Source organism: Synchiropus splendidus, chromosome 8, assembly GCF_027744825.2.
Source record: "Synchiropus splendidus isolate RoL2022-P1 chromosome 8, RoL_Sspl_1.0, whole genome shotgun sequence".
NCBI classification, from domain to species: domain Eukaryota; kingdom Metazoa; phylum Chordata; class Actinopteri; order Syngnathiformes; family Callionymidae; genus Synchiropus; species Synchiropus splendidus.
The window spans coordinates 13490721-13508709 of NC_071341.1; the positions used below are offsets into that span (position 1 = coordinate 13490721).

The 17989-nt window shown below is 46.9% G+C and overlaps 2 protein-coding genes, 3 non-coding genes and 1 pseudogene across 6 annotated transcripts; all 6 read right to left on the reverse strand.

The window, feature by feature from the left end:
- Positions 1–511: 511 nt before the first annotated feature.
- kctd14 (potassium channel tetramerization domain containing 14) lies at positions 512–3251 on the reverse strand. 2 transcript variants are annotated; one of them, XM_053873337.1, is made up of 4 exons: positions 3124–3251; positions 2035–2244; positions 1835–1969; positions 512–1211 (listed from the first exon to the last, which is right to left on the reverse strand). In XM_053873337.1, exons 1-4 carry the CDS (start codon positions 3172–3174, stop codon positions 900–902), a joined length of 708 nt encoding a protein of 235 aa, XP_053729312.1. In that variant the 5' UTR covers positions 3175–3251; the 3' UTR covers positions 512–899. The 2 variants fall into 2 exon arrangements, with proteins under 2 accessions (XP_053729312.1, XP_053729311.1); XM_053873336.1 differs by having other exon boundaries at positions 2035–2247; positions 3124–3208.
- Positions 3252–3734: 483 nt separating this feature from the next.
- On the reverse strand, positions 3735–7633 carry rps3 (ribosomal protein S3). The gene is made up of 7 exons (XM_053872692.1): positions 7546–7633; positions 6770–6900; positions 5734–5827; positions 5365–5459; positions 4400–4587; positions 4133–4333; positions 3735–3810 (listed from the first exon to the last, which is right to left on the reverse strand). The coding sequence occupies exons 1-6, from the start codon at positions 7573–7575 to the stop codon at positions 4137–4139; spliced, it is 735 nt and encodes a 244-aa protein (XP_053728667.1). The 5' UTR covers positions 7576–7633; the 3' UTR covers positions 3735–3810; positions 4133–4136.
- Positions 3949–4068, reverse strand: LOC128764392 (small nucleolar RNA SNORD15). Its single transcript, XR_008415758.1, has one exon. It is a non-coding gene; the product is annotated as a small nucleolar RNA SNORD15 (small nucleolar RNA).
- Positions 5152–5300, reverse strand: LOC128764398 (small nucleolar RNA SNORD15). The gene has a single exon (XR_008415764.1). It is a non-coding gene; the product is annotated as a small nucleolar RNA SNORD15 (small nucleolar RNA).
- On the reverse strand, positions 5525–5672 carry LOC128764399 (small nucleolar RNA SNORD15). Its single transcript, XR_008415765.1, has one exon. It is a non-coding gene; the product is annotated as a small nucleolar RNA SNORD15 (small nucleolar RNA).
- Positions 7634–12406: 4773 nt separating the features above from the next.
- On the reverse strand, positions 12407–17476 carry LOC128763440 (uncharacterized; annotated as a pseudogene).
- Between the last annotated feature and the right edge of the window lie 513 nt (positions 17477–17989).

Genomic DNA, 17989 nt, shown 5'->3' on the forward strand with positions numbered 1-17989 from the left:
ACTTTGATAAAAAGAAGTGACTATCGTAAAACAGGAGGGGGGAGGCGGGCAGGGTGTTGAGGGAGAGCAGAGCTGATGGTGGTTTCTGTGGTTTGAGTCAACCTGAACAGAAGCAGCACCTGAGTTTCCTGCAGCTACATCGCCTTTGAAGATCTGCTCTGGAAGGCTTCGGGATGGACTTGTTGGCTGTGCTGCACGAGGACAGACTGTGAAGCCACTGTACCATGGGTCAGGTGACACAGTGGTCTTTACCTGGCCCCTGGGACACGAATGGTACCACGATAAACCCCAGTCATTCATCGCAGACAGGACTCCTATATGTGCATTTGTCCTGAGCTAAAGCTTCATGTCCATCCACAGCTGCAGCCGACAAAGCAGATGAAGTGACGCCTCCTCTGTGATTGACAGCTGCGCGGCGGTCACAAAAGCGTCACTTTCCCCCGGCTGGGTTCCGATCCGGGCGGAAGTCGGGTCAAGCTGTGGTGAACACGCTGATCTTGAGCTTCTGGTTTTCTGGGTCACGTGTGGAAACGCACACGCTGCACTTCCATTCGTGGTGAGGTCCTGTGACGCCGGCAGTGCCGCGGTCACAGACTCCAGCACGCCCAAGTTTCAGGTCACATGACCAAGGTGGGTTTATTAGAAGAATGCCAAAATAAGTGTACACATGAACGGATGAACAGACCACCAATAACTAAACAGAGGGACAGAATGGTGGAATGAAAGGACGACGGTGGCTGGATGAACATGATACTAAGATGGATGGCATCAATAGATGGATGAATGGATGACAGCGGAAAGGATTACTGCAAGATTGATGGGCAGCTGATGAATGGATGATGGTTTCAGGATTATTCCCAGCAGTTTGGGAGTCGCTGAACAGGTGACCTCACTGGTGCTCACCACCAGGTAAAGGTAAGTTTGTGGAAGAAGCTGTAAGTCTTGGAGCGGAAACTCTTGTCGGGTGTGTGTGGCTCCAGCTGGACCTGGTAGCCCTGGTTCTGGATGTCCATCCTCACGCAGTCCAGCAGGTCCGAGACGCCAGGCGTGGCCTTCCAGGGTCCGAACGTCACCACCGAGTGCTGCTCGGCGTCCAGACTATGGACGACATTGTCATAGCAACGCAAGTCCTCCTCTGTCCTCAGCACGCAGATCAAGACGGTGGAGTGGCGAGAGGCCACGGCTTCGGCTCGGGCGATCCGGATCAGAACCTGTATACAGATTGCAGATTATTCTGTAATATAAAAAAAAAAACAAAAAAAAAAAAAACTACAATTAATTAAAGGAGCAAATTTAAAATAAATATATATATATAATAATCATAAAAAATGTATCACCAAAAATATGTAAATTATTCAATATATATTTTGGTATTTTATTGCCAAACAACAAGAAAAAAGATTTGATTATTTAATAAATCCCAGAAAAAAAATTAAGGATTATGTTTTCAATGACACCTAAAACACCTAAAAATAATAATACTAAAACGACTACTAATAACAATAATAATAAAATATAATAACATTTGCAATGCAGTAACCCAATGTGGATTAACAAAAAAAGGAGCAAATATGAAAATACACTTTAAAAAACGGCATGAAAAAAGAACCTAAAATACATAGTTTTGTCCTTAGTTAAATCCATTTTTTCGACAAAAAAATTAAATAAAATGTGAAAGTCAATATTTCAAACTGTAATGCAGGACATTCTGGAATCGTTCGAGATGAAAAATGAATTTTCAGGCACATAGAGCTGACGTGTGACTGTAACCAAATCCAAAACACCAAGTGGATCCACCACGTCACATCTACACACTCGATGGACGGAGGCGCACCTCGATGTTCTCCCAGTAGTGGGGGACGCGGGTGAGGAACTGCTGTCGAGCCACCAGCTCCCCGAACATCTGCGGCGTCTCCTCCAGGCGCTTGACCAGCGGCTGGACGTTGTAGTGGACGGCCTCCCTGTGGACCTGGGCAGAGACACGGGAGTTCAGGGGGCGGAGCATTCAGGGGGCGGAGCATTCAGGGATCACACCTCCAGGATGTGCTTGCTGGGGAGTTGCTCCGTTCGCAGGAAATCCAGCACGGCGCCGAAGTGAGCGCCGTCCCTGTCGATGAAGACCCGGCCCTCGGAGTCCGTCTCCCTGAACACCAGCTCGCCCAGCTTGGACCCCGGGTGTCTGCTGAGCGTGCTCAGTGAGGTGGTGAACATGTGACCTCCCACGTTCAGGTGCACGACAGAGCCCTGCTGAACAGGAAGTGACACCATCATCCTTATTGGAACGTTCATTCCCAGACGTTGGTCAGAACAAAAAAAAAACAGTTGCTGAAGAACCAACAGAGGATGAATGAATGAAATGGTGAGGAATGGATGAACGATCAATGAATGGAGGGAAAGACAGATGACAAGACCAACAGGTGGATGAAGAGATAAAAGCATGACGCAGCAGAATAAAGGATGAACGAATGATGGAAGATAGATAGACCTCATGACCCGAACTATTTGACAAACAGCATTCAGCCATTCACAACAAAGGGCGAATGGCACGAGGAACAGAAGAACATAGATGGAGGGAAGGAAAGATCATGAGCGGATGAAGAGATTGAAGAAGTAATAGCTGAAGAATGGATGTCTGAATGAACCTATGAGGGGTTGATAAACAGATGGTGAAAGGCTGGTTAATGAATGAACAGATCATGGGTGAGAGTCAGCTGATGAATGGATGAATAACATATGGATGATAGATGATGAAAGGATGAACAACAGAGAGAGAAAGAGTTGAATAGACGATTGATGGAGTGATTAGAGGTCGATGACTGGGTGATGGTGCAAGCATGAACAGATGGATGAACAAACAGATGGCATGTGAATGGCTGAATAATAGACATGGATGGGCGACGAAACCACGAGCAGCGAGAAAAAGTAGACAAGCTTTGGCGGCGCAAGTGGAAGGACATGATGGGAGGGTGAACAGAAGATCGAGGTTTAACACTGACGTCATCGTTTAAAATGAGCGCTATTAAATGCATGTCGTCGCTCTCTCGGTCCCAGCCGAAGCGCCACACCTGCAGGTTCAGGTAACAGCTGGAGCCGCTCACTTGCGGGGACGGGTCCGACTCTTACCGAGCTCGCGGCCGGAGACCGCTTCCCTGTTTTGAAGTCCGGGAGGCTCATGTCGGTCCACGTCCGTCCAGCGTCGGCAGGTGGCGGGAGGGGGCGGTGCCTGAACCGGACGCGGCGAAAACGTCGCCACGAAGGAATGTTGAGAAGTTTCTGATCACGTGAGCCAAAGTCAACAAAACCGGATGCACCTACACACAAGCATCCACTAGATGGAGCTGTGTACATGACGCCCATACGCTATATGACGGCTAATGTGATGCCAACTCCTCTGACGGAAGTCAACTTCAGAACGTGAACTAGGAAACTCAAGACACACTGCATACAACCTCTTCCAGCGTTGGTGTGATTCCTCCCTTATCAGTCCAGAGGATCCGGACTCAAGTTAGCAGAGTGAAAACCTCAGATAATTGGTTGCATGTGGTGACTGCTACATGCAACCTGTGAGACACACAAAGATTCATGTTGAACTCATCAACTTCATGCCTCAAACATGTTATCATCCGAGCATTCTTCTGACTGATCAGCCCCAAACTGGTTATTCATTTTATAGAAAATGGGTTTCAATTCACTTTTTCATTGAAGTGAAAAAGAAGGCAGTCAAGAACCACAAGTGAGTTTTCCAGATTTTATTGTTTTTGTACACAAAACTCTCAGGGGTTCAAGTCCATCTGGTGGGAAGAGGAGATCCTGGACAAGAAGAGAGAAAAAAGAAAAATCAGATTGACAACGATGATGTTTGTGAAAGTTCAGCACCACAAGAGTGGAGGGGGTTCTAAAATCAACCAGATCAACCCGAGTCATGAAACTGCAGCACAGAACTAAAACCCTTCTCAGACAAATGCCTCAACGTCTTCAAGCGAAAGAACCCGCTGCTCTGAGTTTCCAGACCAGAACCACAGACAGACTTGAGCTCAACTCTGACTCGTCATCGTTTCTTCACTGAAGGGAGTCATGTGACCAGAACCAGACAGCAGGATCACCTCAGCCCAGCCCGACCCTGGGCACTTACCCTCTCACGCGGTGGGCACTGGGGCCTGGGCCATGACTGGCACCTCGGGCTTGGTCCCCCTCTGCTCAGACATGGGGGAGGATGGGAGCTTCTCATCTTTCGGGTCCACAATGCTGACGTGGTCGGGGAGGGGCTTCTTGGGTCCCATCTTGCCGCTGGAGTCCCAGGGCAGCATGATCTTGACCTTGATGCCGAGCACACCTGTCGACAGAGGTGGCGGTCAGCACGTGCTCCCTGAAGGGGCAGCCGGCGCTGCGATGGACTCACCCTGTCTCAGCAGGACGTGGCGCACGGCGGTGTCCACGTAGTAGTTGACAGGGTCACCACTGTGGATCATCAGGCCGTCCACAAACTTCATGGACTTGGCCCTCTGACCCCTCAGCTTGCCGGACACCACGACCTCGCAGCCTCGGGCGCCGCTCTCCATGATGAACCTCAGAACTCCATAGCATGCCCTGGAACAGCAAAGGAACATGGAATGAAATGTCACCATGGAGAACGTTGGATTCTGGGCTTCAAAATCTGACATCTGCCACAAACTTGAGACCCAATGTATGAACTTGACAGACACTACAGATGATTTAAATAGCGCACACAAAAACTAGCTACAGTTTTAGGAATCCTCAAATGAAGGATATCTGTATAAAAGAACACGGCAACAAAGTAACAAAGGCCAGTCATACCAAATGTCAGACCAACGGTCTCACAAGTGAGCTGAAAACTACTCCATTCATCATTACCTTCAGGCTTCCACACGAGATTGCTGGCCTTCAAATGTGACACACTCTCAAAGATGTTTTAACATAACCATGTGTTGCAATTGCTATTCTGCTCGACTGCGTCAAGCGAAAGTCAGAAACTGTTCTAGACCAGCAATGGCTTCTTCATGTCTACACCACAGGAAGACTGGTGACTGATGCAGAGATTTAGCCATCATCTACCTGATGACTGAACAGAGCAGCTGCCCGAGTTACGGCAACGCTGCAGAAACATGGTCCAGCAGAAGCGAGCGTGCCCACCCTTCTCAGACAAATGCCTCGGTGTCATCAAGAGAAAGAACCCGCCGGTCCGAGGAACTGGAGCAGAACCACAGAACGTGGGCCTGAACCAGAATCCACGGGACTGGACTTGGGCTCTGCTCTGACTCGTCATCGTTTCTTCACTGAAGGCGCTGCAGGCTCTGAACCAAACCACTCGCAGTCTGAAACAGCAACAACATTGGGACAACGTACCTTCTGACGGCCAGACCTCCCAGCAGCTTGTAACGCAGAGACTCAGCCTGAGCGATGGCGCACAGCCCACGGGTGGCCACCTTCTCTGCATACAACTGAAGAGAGGGAAGACTGAAGCACCAGAACGCCACAGACATGCAGCACATCCTGCAGCCTAGACCCTTCTCAGACAAATGCCTCGATGTCTTCAACCAACAGAACTCGCCGTTCCCAGGAACCGGAGCAGAACCACAGAACGTGGGCCTGGACCAGAATCCATAGGGACGGACTTGAGCTCTGATCCGACTCGTCATCTTTCTTCACAGAAAAGTTTCTAAGGACTTATGAGGTGGAAGAAGAGCAGCTTAAAGATCCATGTGTTGACCTCACCTCCACGCTGCCCTCGGGGAACCCAAACCTCTTCTGGACCACAGCGGTCAGCTCTCTGATGCGACGCCCCTTCTCCCCCAGAACATTCTGGGTCCTGCACAAGAAGAAACACTTAATATGGAGAACTACAGCTCTGAAAAGGAAAACTCTGACATGCAACAAGAGCAGGCAGATCATAACCATCGTCACCTGACTCCTAATGGCTATCCAAACTGGGTCTCCAGCTGCACTTGATAAACTACAGTCATAGCTCCAGCAAAAAAAACATACACACTTCTATTTTGCATTTGAACCCAGTCATTATGGAGTTTACCGGCTGGTTTCATAAACCAAGGAAGGAGATCCCTGGTGAACGGTTCAGGTTTTTAATGTCAGCGCTTCAACATTTTGAACTAAAATGAACAAGCTTTTAGGTGACAGGGACCGTGATTGACAGGATAGTCTTCATTTTTAGTTAAAAAAAAGAAATAAACATAGGTCACAGAGTGAAGCCTCCCTAGTACCCTCCCCCCCATGTTGATGAAATCTCAAGACTTCAACAACGGTCAAAATTCTGTGATATAATGTGAAAAAAACATGTGTCCTGAACAAAGCGACTAAAAAGGACAGTGAAAGTGAGGCAGGCAGTGATCTCTGTGAGGACCTGACTCATGTCACAAAGCTGAAGTTGGGACCGTGTGCAGTACCGTTGAAGCTGTTGACTTTTGACAGATATTGTACACATTGGTGTACTACAGATTGTTTTCATTTAAATGACAAAAGTATGTTATTTATGTTATTTTTTTTTGTGTGTGTGTGTGAGGAGGGGGCAACTGAAATGAACATCAAGCAGGAAACATTTCATGAGGACCATCAGCAGAACCAAATGGGTTTTCAGACACAGAGTATAAAATGTGACATCAGGGGCTCTGAGATAAACACTAGCAGAGCCTTGCACACCCTTTGCTTGTTCACATCACATTTTTTGATCAGCGAATACAGGCCATGGCAACTTCCCACATCTCGATGACCCTCCAGACCGTGGCTTACGACCCACCTTGTGGCCAGGATGATGATCTCTGTCCTGGTTGGGGTCACACGCACCTCCACGCCAGAGTATCCATCCTCGGCCAGCTCACGAGTCAGAAACTCGTTCAGCTCGGCCTTGAAGATACCATCCGAGACGAACTGTGGGGAGGAAGTGTGACATGAAACCATGAGTTCAGTCCCAGTGACACTTCAGTCAGGATATGAGGGCAGTGAGAGCAAACGCATGCAGCACTTGTAACCAAGTTATCCTAAACACCACCATCTCATGGAAAAACCTCTCATCATTGAACATGACAATCACAAACTGCACATTTGACATCACTGTATCAAATCACATCGCCCAGTAGTTCGGTTTCAAGCTGCATGACGGCAAAACTACATCTCAGACACGTACAACACTAAATATGAAGAACACATTTGAGAAGCTCCTTTAGCTGCTTACTCGACTCGAGCCTAATTCACGTCACCAGACGGACATAACGGGACTCAAATTGACGATTTGAATTTGCCCTCAGTCATACAAAAGGTAGGCGAAGAAGTACGACTTCACTCCAAACACGTTTTTAGACTCATGGCTAGCCTCAGCTGCTCGAACACGGCGCAGCCATGTTCACTAGCCGGGTCACAGCGACGCTTCACGGGGCAGAATCTACATCAATCCGCGGCGGAACCAGGCAGAACATTCGCCACTGGACGTGGAACAAATGCACGAACGTAAAATACCGCTGGACCAAAGGACATTTTATTGAAATGGCGTCGTTGAGGACATTAGACGCTACTAACCTTCCTCTTCTTGGAGATTTGCACCGCCATCTTCCACTAGGCCGTTGACAGGAAAGGACCCGGTGTCGACACGGAAGTGATTTTATACTAAACTGTAAACATCCGGTGACGTATTTTGAGTGGGATTTGTAGTTTTCTAGCGTTTTAACGTATACGTACGTTATTTCATTTTAGACCATTTTCACTGAAAAAAAACTCCCTAATAACAGAAAAGGTTTTTGTGTCCATTGTGACGGTAGTTTTTATTCTCATTCGTTTGACTCTTTTTTTGCATAAATCATAAATCACATTTTTTTTTATTGCAGCATCGTTTGACCACACTGATGATGGATGAGTTGGTCCCATCGCATCTTTGACCATCCACATCTCATGTTTTCAGGAGGGTCAGTGACTTCTATTTCAAATAAGGCTTTTTTTTTCTTGTCTTCCTGTCCTCGTGGAGTACGGAGCCCTGGAAGTGACATGCATGTGTTTATTTTTTTTGGATGTGGCATGCATGACTTTATTTTTTTTTAGCCCGAAATAACAGTTATCTCGAGATAAAAATTATCTCGAGATAAAAAGCGATCAAGTGGCTTCTACTCAAAATTACGGAGCCATGGAAGTGACATGCATGTGTTTATTTATTTTTTGGATGTGGCATGCATGACTTTATTTATTTTTTGCCCGCGATAACAGTATTATTTCGGAGACAGCGCCATCTGTTGATCCATTTATTCCGTCACGTGACGCACTCACAATCCCAAGTGGAACTTCAGGTGAATCCACCATGCTTTTTTTGTGGTCTGAGGGATCGAAAAGGACCAGAGAGAAGAACAGCTTTTTTCATTTCTACCCTTATTTTTGTACTTTCTTTCCACCAGGCCGAATGTCCTGTATTTTGTTCATGAAGTCCATACTGAGTTTCAGAGCCCTGTAAGCAAGCTGAAGTGTAGACTGACTGTAAGATACAGTACGAGCACAATGACGTAAAGAGTGTGAGAGAATCATTCATCTGTTTGACCTTGTTATTACACTGGGTAGCCCATGACTTGCCTTCTTCAGAAGGTTTCTGACTGTGAATCTCTGTCATTCCTCCTCACTCATGTTCATATTCAAATGGTAATGTACCAGTGAGCCTGACGTGCTGTTTCTGGGTTCTGGTGAATTAAAATTACCTGACCAACTTCGCAGGGAAGAGACGGCGAGCCTTCGCGTTCATTTCCAGTATAGTTTACTTTAAAACTGAGTGTATTGAGCTGTGGTTTGACAACATTAGGAAGACAGCTCATGTGGAGAAGGTTGTAGACTGAATTTAGGACGTGGAAAGGCGGCGATACCAAGTCAAAGAAGACCATTAACACGTGCGCTGAATGAAGAGGTTCGGTGGGACGAAGGAGGATGATGGAGATGGAGGACACATGAGCGAAGTCTAGTTGAAATGATGAAATGAACATCGTGTGATAATAAAATGGATTCTTCGTCTCATCCCTGAATTGAATTCTTCTCGATTGATAGTGGGGATTGCAGACTGTTCTTCTCAGTTTTCTTTTGGGGTGAGAAAACCCCTTGTTCCGTTTTAGTGTGTGGAGACATGTTGTACATGAATTCTTCATCTCAATGTCTGAGTAAGTTTTGATTCTGTATATCATGCTGCTCTTGGATTTGTTACAAACTGAAGGGCCCTGACCCACCATTGTGAGCTGTGTTCTCCAGTGGGATGGATGGCCTCACTCGTTGGTACACTTTTCTCACAAGGCCTTGCTTGGAGTATTGCCTGCTTATATTTGTGACTTAATCACACACAGGAGTGTCCTTTCTTATGGTCTGTGCTCAGTCTTTAAATCCAGACTGAGAGCAGTTATACCTGTTTTTAACTAATTTTTATACCATTTTAACTGTGCTATAATTGTGTGTGTGTGTGTGTGTTTTTATCTCAATGGGACTTCACTGGTTAAATGAAGGTTAAAAATTTCAATGTTGTTGAAAAGTTGAAACATTGCGTTCACACTGAGCCTTTAATGTTTTGTTTTCCATTTCCAGTATTTCTATGTCACTGTCCTCCCTTAGTTTCTTTTGTGGCTTTGTCAGCCTTTAAGTCTCAAGGTCCTCTGATGATCCTCCACGGGACGGTACTAAAGGGTGGATAACTGTTGATCTGGATCTTCAAACAGCGCTGACACTCAAGCACATGAGCTGTGGCACCCATCTCTGTCACTCCTCGGTGATTCTGTCTTTTCACAGATGCACAGCCTCACTCTCATCGCCTTCCTCTGTTTGACTGGTGGACTCTGGGTCGGAGCTAATGTAAGTAAATCCTCCACTCAGCGCTCACCTTCATAGTAAATAGCCATCTAATTCAATGTTTCCGTTTCTCCCCTCAGCCGATTAAAGGTTTGTATTGTGTTTCATGAGAACAATTCAAATCCATATCAAAGAGTGTATTTGCAAATGCAATAAATTCAGTGCTTTTCCACACCCTGAAAGAGTCCTGTCCTGATGGCTGGACCACACTCAGTGGTCGCTGCTACCAGTATGATTCCACACCAACAGACTTTGTGACCGCCGAGGTACCTTCTCCTCTGAAGACTCACCATTTCAATTCCCTTCCCACCAACACGACTCAACTGATTCCATATTTGTCGAACCCTAATTCAGGCTGAGTGCATTGCCAAAGGTGGGAATCTTGTCTCGATTCACGATAACCAACAGATGCAGGCGATAGTGAAGTACGTCAGGAGAGTCCACCAAACTGGCAAGCACTTCTGGACCGGAGGTTACGATGCAGTTCAGGTCAGTTCTCTTGCACTGCAGATCGATGACGGTGACTCATGAGCTTTTATCCAGGAGGACGTCTGGATGTGGACGGACGGTTCCAGCTTCGACTTCAGAAGATGGGGGACTACAGAGCCGAATAATGTCAATGGAAGGGAACATTGCATGGCTATCTACTTGCCACGTAAGTCAGTCATTTTCATTTTAGAATCCAGATGGAAGTGTCATGTCTTTTCTCTCGCTTTTACAGGTGAATCATTCTTTGACTACAGTTGTGAAGTCAAGTACCCATATCTATGCTCATGCTCATATCTATATCAGTGAGTGTCTGCCACGTTAGTCCCAATAAAAGTCTTGTGAAAGTTAATCTTCCACTTTTGCATTTTTGCTCAACAGATCTTGACATGAAATGAAAGACAATAGGCTAATAAACACAGGCCATAAACAGAAATGACTGGTGCACTCTGACGTGCAAAAACTTTAACAACACATGATGGATCCAGTCAGTGCCGCTGCATTTGGGCTCTTTATTGGAAGTTCAGTTGAGAAAAATATCAAACCCAAAATCTAAGCGCAAAGGAATTCAATTGCTCACCGACAGAGGGCAGCAGCCGCCCGCTTTTGACAGTCAACATTGTCATCGACTTGAACGAAATGAAACTTCACCAAACCGTTCCTTGCAGAGGTAGAAAATAATTTAATTCAAAGTCTCAGAGTTCTTTGAAGGTGCATTCAAGCAAACATGCTCATGAGGATTCTTGAGATGCAATTAATGGCTTCAACATGGTCCCGGGCCTCAACACGGTGCAGAATCCTGGGGCAGCAGGCCGGTCTCCCTGAGCACAGCGTCCACTGTCACCTTCAGCTTCTCGCTGTAGCTCACCATCCTGCTGTCGTAGACCAGCTGACCCTGGGTCAGGTGAGGCTGTTTTGGACCTCTGTGGACAGGAAAGGAGCCAGTTTCACAAACAAGACAAGAGTGATGGGAACCAAGGGAATAGTTTACTTTCATTCTTTAATCTTCAACCAGCGTGAAACGAAAGTCGGATTCCTGTCTGATGAAGACAGGAAACCTTTGACTCCTGAACTCGTTGAATAACTACAGATGTGAGTCATTTACCTGACACTGACTCATCTGAATAAAACATTAAAATTAGTGGTGTTAATTATGGTGTTACAAGTTAATTACGATCATGATAGTGGCTATATTCAAGTTATTATTTAAACTAAAGCTCTTTAAATGTCTTGAAAATATTTGTATAAGAATTTAAATTTTTTAAGAATTTCAAGTCCATTCAGAGTAGTGTAAACCCTGCTCATTGTGTACTGAAAAACATCCCTGAACAAAAGCAGCACAGATTGCTTTTGTTCAGGGATTCCTCCATGTTTGTTGTTGTTGTTATCATCCTAGCAGCGACGTGTCTTGTGCATCAGTGTGATCAGTGGACCAGGAACTCGTGCATGCGAGTCCCGGGCCGCTGCTGTGTGCTCCCGTTCCCCAGCGCAATTTTCCTGCAGCTCCCAGCTGCACACCTCAGTGCTGTGGGAGTTTGAGAAGTTGTTTTTGAACAATGTTGTGCGCCCAGACAGTGATCAGATCCTTCACTGCCCGTCATCTATCATGTTTGTGCGGAGTCGTAGCTTAGTTTCTGGCATCAAGCGCCGAGTAGCTTGACGCGAGAAGCTCACCACCCGCTGTGAGTTTCCAGAGACAAAGTGCCGGTCTCGAGCCGGCTCACTTGTGTTCATATCTGGGACCTCTGAGCAGAATCCCACCCCTAAATAAACTGCCTGGCTCATCAACCTGGGGAGGGTGAGCCTTACCTGGTGTGGTAAAGCCGAGCTTCCTTTCTGTCGACCCAGGAGCAGCCATTGTAAGGATCCAGGAGCCCGTGAACAGTGGCGATGCGAACGGATCGCGGGTCCACTAGGATCTTGTAGTCTGGATTGGGCACGTAGGGTTCTTGGTGGAGATGAGCCAGAATGTTCACCCCAGTCACCTTGCTCCAGCAGCTTGACCCCGGCGAGGTGGGCGGGGTCAGCGAGACCGTGTTTGGGAAGACATTGTTCTCAAATGCGAAGCAGTTTTTAGATTTGTACTTGGAGGTCAGTTGTGGCAGCAGCTCCGGCCAGCTGGAGGAGAAGAAGAACAAGTCACCGGTCTCTTCATCACCCCTGACATCACCAGCGCTACCTGCTGACGGCCTGCGGCAGGATGAGCTCGTCCACGTCGTGCATAGCCAGGTACCTGGACTGGTACATGTATCGGTAGATGCAGTCGTTGAGGGCGGCGAGCTGGCCGAAGTAGTGCAGGTCACCGGGGTCTTTCTTAACTTGCCAACCCCGAGAGAGAATCAAATACTGTGACATGTTCCAAGGAATCACTTCCACCAGACCTATGGAGACAGCTGTCATTAGCTTCCTGTCCGTTTCAAGACTCAACCCTTGTCTGCGCCTTTGTGTATCATCGGTGCTGTCAGTCTGTCCCAACTACGTTGGGCATGAGGTGGGGGGCACATCAGACAGATCATCCCGTGGAGGTGGCTTGAGACGGAGTGTGGGAGGATACACATATGAGACAAGTTGAATTTCCCCATTGTGTGACTAATAAAGGCCATCTAATCTAACCTAATTCCATACAAACAGGAAGTAGACTTGTTCCTAAACTACACAGTCCGGAGAGCTGGGTTTGATTCCCACCACCTCCCCCCGTGAATCAGGTTCTAAAATGAGTAAACTCCCCAAAAGACCATAGATTAGGTACGTTCACACCTCTCACACTCGAATGGTTGTTGGTTACCGACAACAAACAAGACCTGTAGTGTTTCATACTACAGATGTGTCCTTTGATGCGTCAGTAGAAATGCACTGAGGCAGCAACCTTGTTGCTCGGAACATGTCGCATTGTCTGCTCTCATATTGTAGCACTTTGTTGCACATGAGTTGCAGTTCAAGTCAATTCCAGTGAGGGATGGCGGCATTTGAGTGGGCCCTTTAAAACCCAATAAAGCAAAAAAAAAAAATTCAACAGGCACATCGAGTTTGGTGCGAACGACACTGCTGATGTTGAAAGTCCATCTCCTGCATCCAAAGGTCGACAGATCCTAACCTCTCTGGGTGTAGTAGTTCAGAACACGCTGTGTGTCTGCGCTGCAGTTGGTCTTGTAAATGGCGACTTTGTTTGCCCCCAGCACTTGAAGCATCTCCAGGCTCTGGACCAGCTGCAACAGACAAACAGGAGTCACCAACTTTGTCTAGTCTGCCAGAGGAGATGCCTAACACAACGTGCACAACCGCCTTTAAATCCCTGAGAAAAACTCACTTTTATAGGCTTGCATTTATGTAACATCCTCCTAATGTTTCCTTCGTTCTCACTCACTGAAGGCACAGCTGTCCACCTTCATGGTTGAGTGCTATAGCAATAACAATTTTTCATGATGTTACCTGCAGAACATTGTTGAAGTCAAACATGGTGGACCAGCAGACAGTGAAGTTGGACTTGAAGGAGTCCTGCTTCGGTTCCTGGTTCTTCACCTCCAGAACTCTTTCATCACAAAGCTCTACGATGCGAGGAGATTCACATTGAGCTGGGAGGAACGTAGGTGAGACATTTGAAAGATCTCAGCGTTTGCTCAAACCTTTGTGTCTGGTCGACGTGACAGAGACGTGAGAGGGCGACTGACAGTCCGGAGGCAGTGAACACATGATGTCAGATGTTCCATACGGGTAACCAAAGTGATCCCAGTGGACGGAGACGGAGCCATCAGTGAATATGTCGGGTTTCCCCAGGCAGCGCAGGCGGCACTGGTAAGGTGAGGTCTCGTTTCTCAGCACCACTGCGATCACCCGCACCTGAAACCCACAGCACATCCCATCAGCACTTTCCACTTCACTGATCTTCATCGTCCCTGGTCACGCCGCTCCTCTTCCTGTCCTCCTCCATCACAACCATGAACCTCAATGGTTGTCTTCCTCTCCTCCTTTTCCCTGGTCCTTCCATTCCAGCCATCCCTAACATTGTTCCTGGCTCTCCATGTGTCCAAACCTACTGCCTCCCTGACTTTGTCTCCATGCTTCTGTACCTGCCCTCTGACTCAATGGTTTCTTGGCATTCTCAGATACTCTTGATGAAACCCTCAGCGTCTTCAACTCTGACTCTTCTGACTTTGCTTCCTTTCTCTGTGTCAGAGTATGTGTGACCTCGCTGGAGTTGAAACTGAACAGATCGTTATTTTGTAAGGACAAACTCCTGTCAGGATGTTACTAGTTTTACCAACATTTTTCGTCCATTCCTGCTCACAGACCCCTCCACAAAACACATGACGTGTTTACGTGTCGCTGCCTCAAAACTCACGCCCTGTGTGGATGGCTGGTTTACTACTCGACCTGCCCCTGAAGGCTGAAGATAAGAAAATCATCCACATCGGATTTGATCGTCGTGCAAAGGAATGCTGTGGTTGGCTCTATCTTCCTGTTGCTTCTCTGTAGGTTAAAAGTAACATGAGGCGACCATTGATCAGCGCCACCCTTCGGTCAACTGTAACCATCCCAGGAAACGCAGAGCAGTGCCAGGCGTCATTCAATTGCCTCAACATGCTACACGCATGGCTGACCACAGCGTGACCCTTCAAGTGTTCTTGAAAATATATTTGATGCTTCAGGCATGAGAATGAGTTCCGAGTGTATTGTCACGATGGCTGTGCGAGGGTTCACCAGCTCTCGCTGGATGTTGTTATCCTGGAGTGGCTCTTAAACCAGGTTTGTTTTGCTCAGATGGCAGCAATGATATGAAATGATTCTGGAGAAACTGATGATAAAGGTTGAAATGTGAACCTTTTTATATATATATATATATATATATATATATATATATATATATATATATATATATATACCTGTATATTCAATCTTGACCTTTGCTCTGCGACTCAAGTGATAAAGGTGTAGGGTGTGTGTTGAATCATGGCTGATAAAGGCCAAGTCATAGTGTCATGGGCTTTGTTGAGTAAGGCCAGCGACATCTACAGGACACGACCAGGGAACCCTTCGTCGTGTGGAACGCTGGAGTCACAAAAATCGAGTCCAAAATTCCCTGAGGTGCAGATTGAGGTCAGAGTGAGTCACTGGTGGGGCAAACCCAAATCTGCCGACCAAGTCGCCTAAGAGGACGATCGAAGCTTCTGAAACTCATCGTATCAGAGTAGGAAACTGACCTCAGCGTGATGGGAGTCACCGCAAGTGTTGTGGTGTCACTCAGCGGACCATAAGAGCTTAAGCCAAACTAAGAAATACTCTCTATTGCGTGTGTGCATGTGCAACATCTGGTGTCGTCACCGTGGCACCGGAGGAGTGGTGGAAAATACATATGGTGGAACAGCGCACTGTCATTGGTCCGATGTGACAAGGCGTAATGTCTTGATGGAAGAAGAACAAGAAGCCCTGTAAGAATTCAGGGTTCAGCCCATGAGTGAAAAGCAGTGTCTTATAATCTGGACATTACGGTATTTTATTTTCAATTCAGGATGAACCTTTTTTTTTGTGTGTGTGCAGACCATACCAGCAGTTTGCTTAGTGGGAAGAGTGATCAGCTCACTCACCTTTCTGGGTGAGAGTCGGTGCTCCAGGTACGCAGACACCAGCAGCGTCTTCAGTTTGACCGACGGGACCAGAGGTGGCTGCTCACTCTGGGAAACTGCTGGGACAACAGATGATCAAGGTTCTGACCATTATCTTTCAAGAGAGTATTTGCTGCTGGAGACTTTTCGAGACTTTTGCTCTGTTAAGATGGTCATTGGAGCAGTCCTGTGTGAGCGAGCTGCGGTGAGAATCAGCTCCTCTAACTCCGAGACCATGACTGTCGGTGATGACTTTAAGTAACATGAGGTCAGATAGAAGGGTGAGTGCAGGGCCTCCAGTCATGGAGGACTGTGGTGAAGAAAGAGCGGAGCCAGGAGACAAAGCTCTCCACTGACCACTGGGTTCTTCCTCTCACCTGTGGTCACCACCTTTGGAGTGACCCACAGAACAAGACTCACTCTGTCTGGTCTCTCTGAGAGAGAGAAGCTCAGTCATCCAGGAGAGACTCAGAGGAGAGCCTCTGCTGCTCCAGGAGGAGGCAGTAGTGAGGAGTAGAGAGCTGTTCATCAGGAGGAGGCCTCAGAGCAGACCTGGGACTCAACAAACTGGATATCCAGTCACACTCCTGACTGTTGCTGGAGGAGTCTCTGGAGAGAGTGTGGTGCGGGCTGCTTCACTACAGCAGCTCAGATAATGCAGGGTCACTTCCTCACTTTTCTCAGCAGAGACCACAGATAACACGCACACACACAATATATATATATATATTTCTGGAATGAAAGGGACCGACTCACTAGGAGCTGGTGCGACCACAGGAGGCTTCCCCGCCAGAAACCAGTCGGACCTGTTGAACCACAGATTAGATAGCAATCTCTGCATTTGACAACAATTTCAGATCACTTCTCTCCAATAACATAGCCAATATCCTCTGTCTTCTTAAAATGTTTTTCATCTTCCGTCATTGTTTTCAGTTAGATCCTGTTCATTGTTGCATTTGTCAAAAAACCTTAGGAGCTTTTACTTTCAATATGGTGTGATGAGTAGGGTAAAATCTAAACACTTCTATATATGGAAAATAGACTTTGCATGTAGAATACTCTTGAAAAGGGAATGTGAGGAGTAGAGGCAGTGATCATTCATCTCAACAGAGCAAGAGCAAAATCTAAAAGCTACAATTCTGGTCAAAACAATAGTGGAAAAGAGGGAAACAAATTTAAAAAGTGTCCTCACTCATCGCAGCAGACAGGACGAAGATGAAACATGAATTCATTTCTTTGCAATCATTTCCACTGGACCACAGCGTGTCCGGCTCTTAATTCTAAATTTAACTTAACTTAACTTTCATGTTTGGGATTTCAGCAGCCATTCCATAGAACAAGCTGGTGCGTTCTCTTTGTGGAGGTCATTGTTCATGAGGTACGATGACTTTCGAGCGCTCCCACCTGTAGGTCAAGACCAGCAGGAATAGCGAGGTTACGCTGAGGACCGGACCAACCAGAATCCACCTTCTGAACAGCTTCATGGTGACGGGCCTGCAGTCCCACCTGAACCTGCGACGGCACCGGTGTCAGCCAGGAGGCGACAGCAGAGAATCTGGAAAATGTGGAGGATGTTGTTGAGAGTTTCTGTCTATAGCTAAATGTGAGGAACTGCGAAAAACCAGAGGCGGCACACACACATTTGTCTCTCTAGTCTTGTGGGGACCTCTCATTGCCATAACCAATCCAAAACACATGGCTAACCTTCGCCAGGACTCTGAACCAAACTGAAACCCAATTACAATGACCCGATTATTTTAGAGCTTAAATCCTCAAATTGAGGCTTCATCTTGTGGGGACCGAGAAAAGGTCCACACAAGGAGGTGTGTTTCCAAGAACTGCACATACACACACACACTGAAAGCAGAGCATGGAGCAACGGACAACAATATATAAACTGACACAGAGTGGTGTAAGATCACACGACGGCATGACGTACAGTGAAAACACAACACACAGTACGCACTCGAAACACTCGGATGTGACATCCATCATCATCACACACGGACTAAAAGCTGCAGCACTGTACGTTAAGGACATGAAAAATGGCGAAAGGACGACAACATTAATAATCT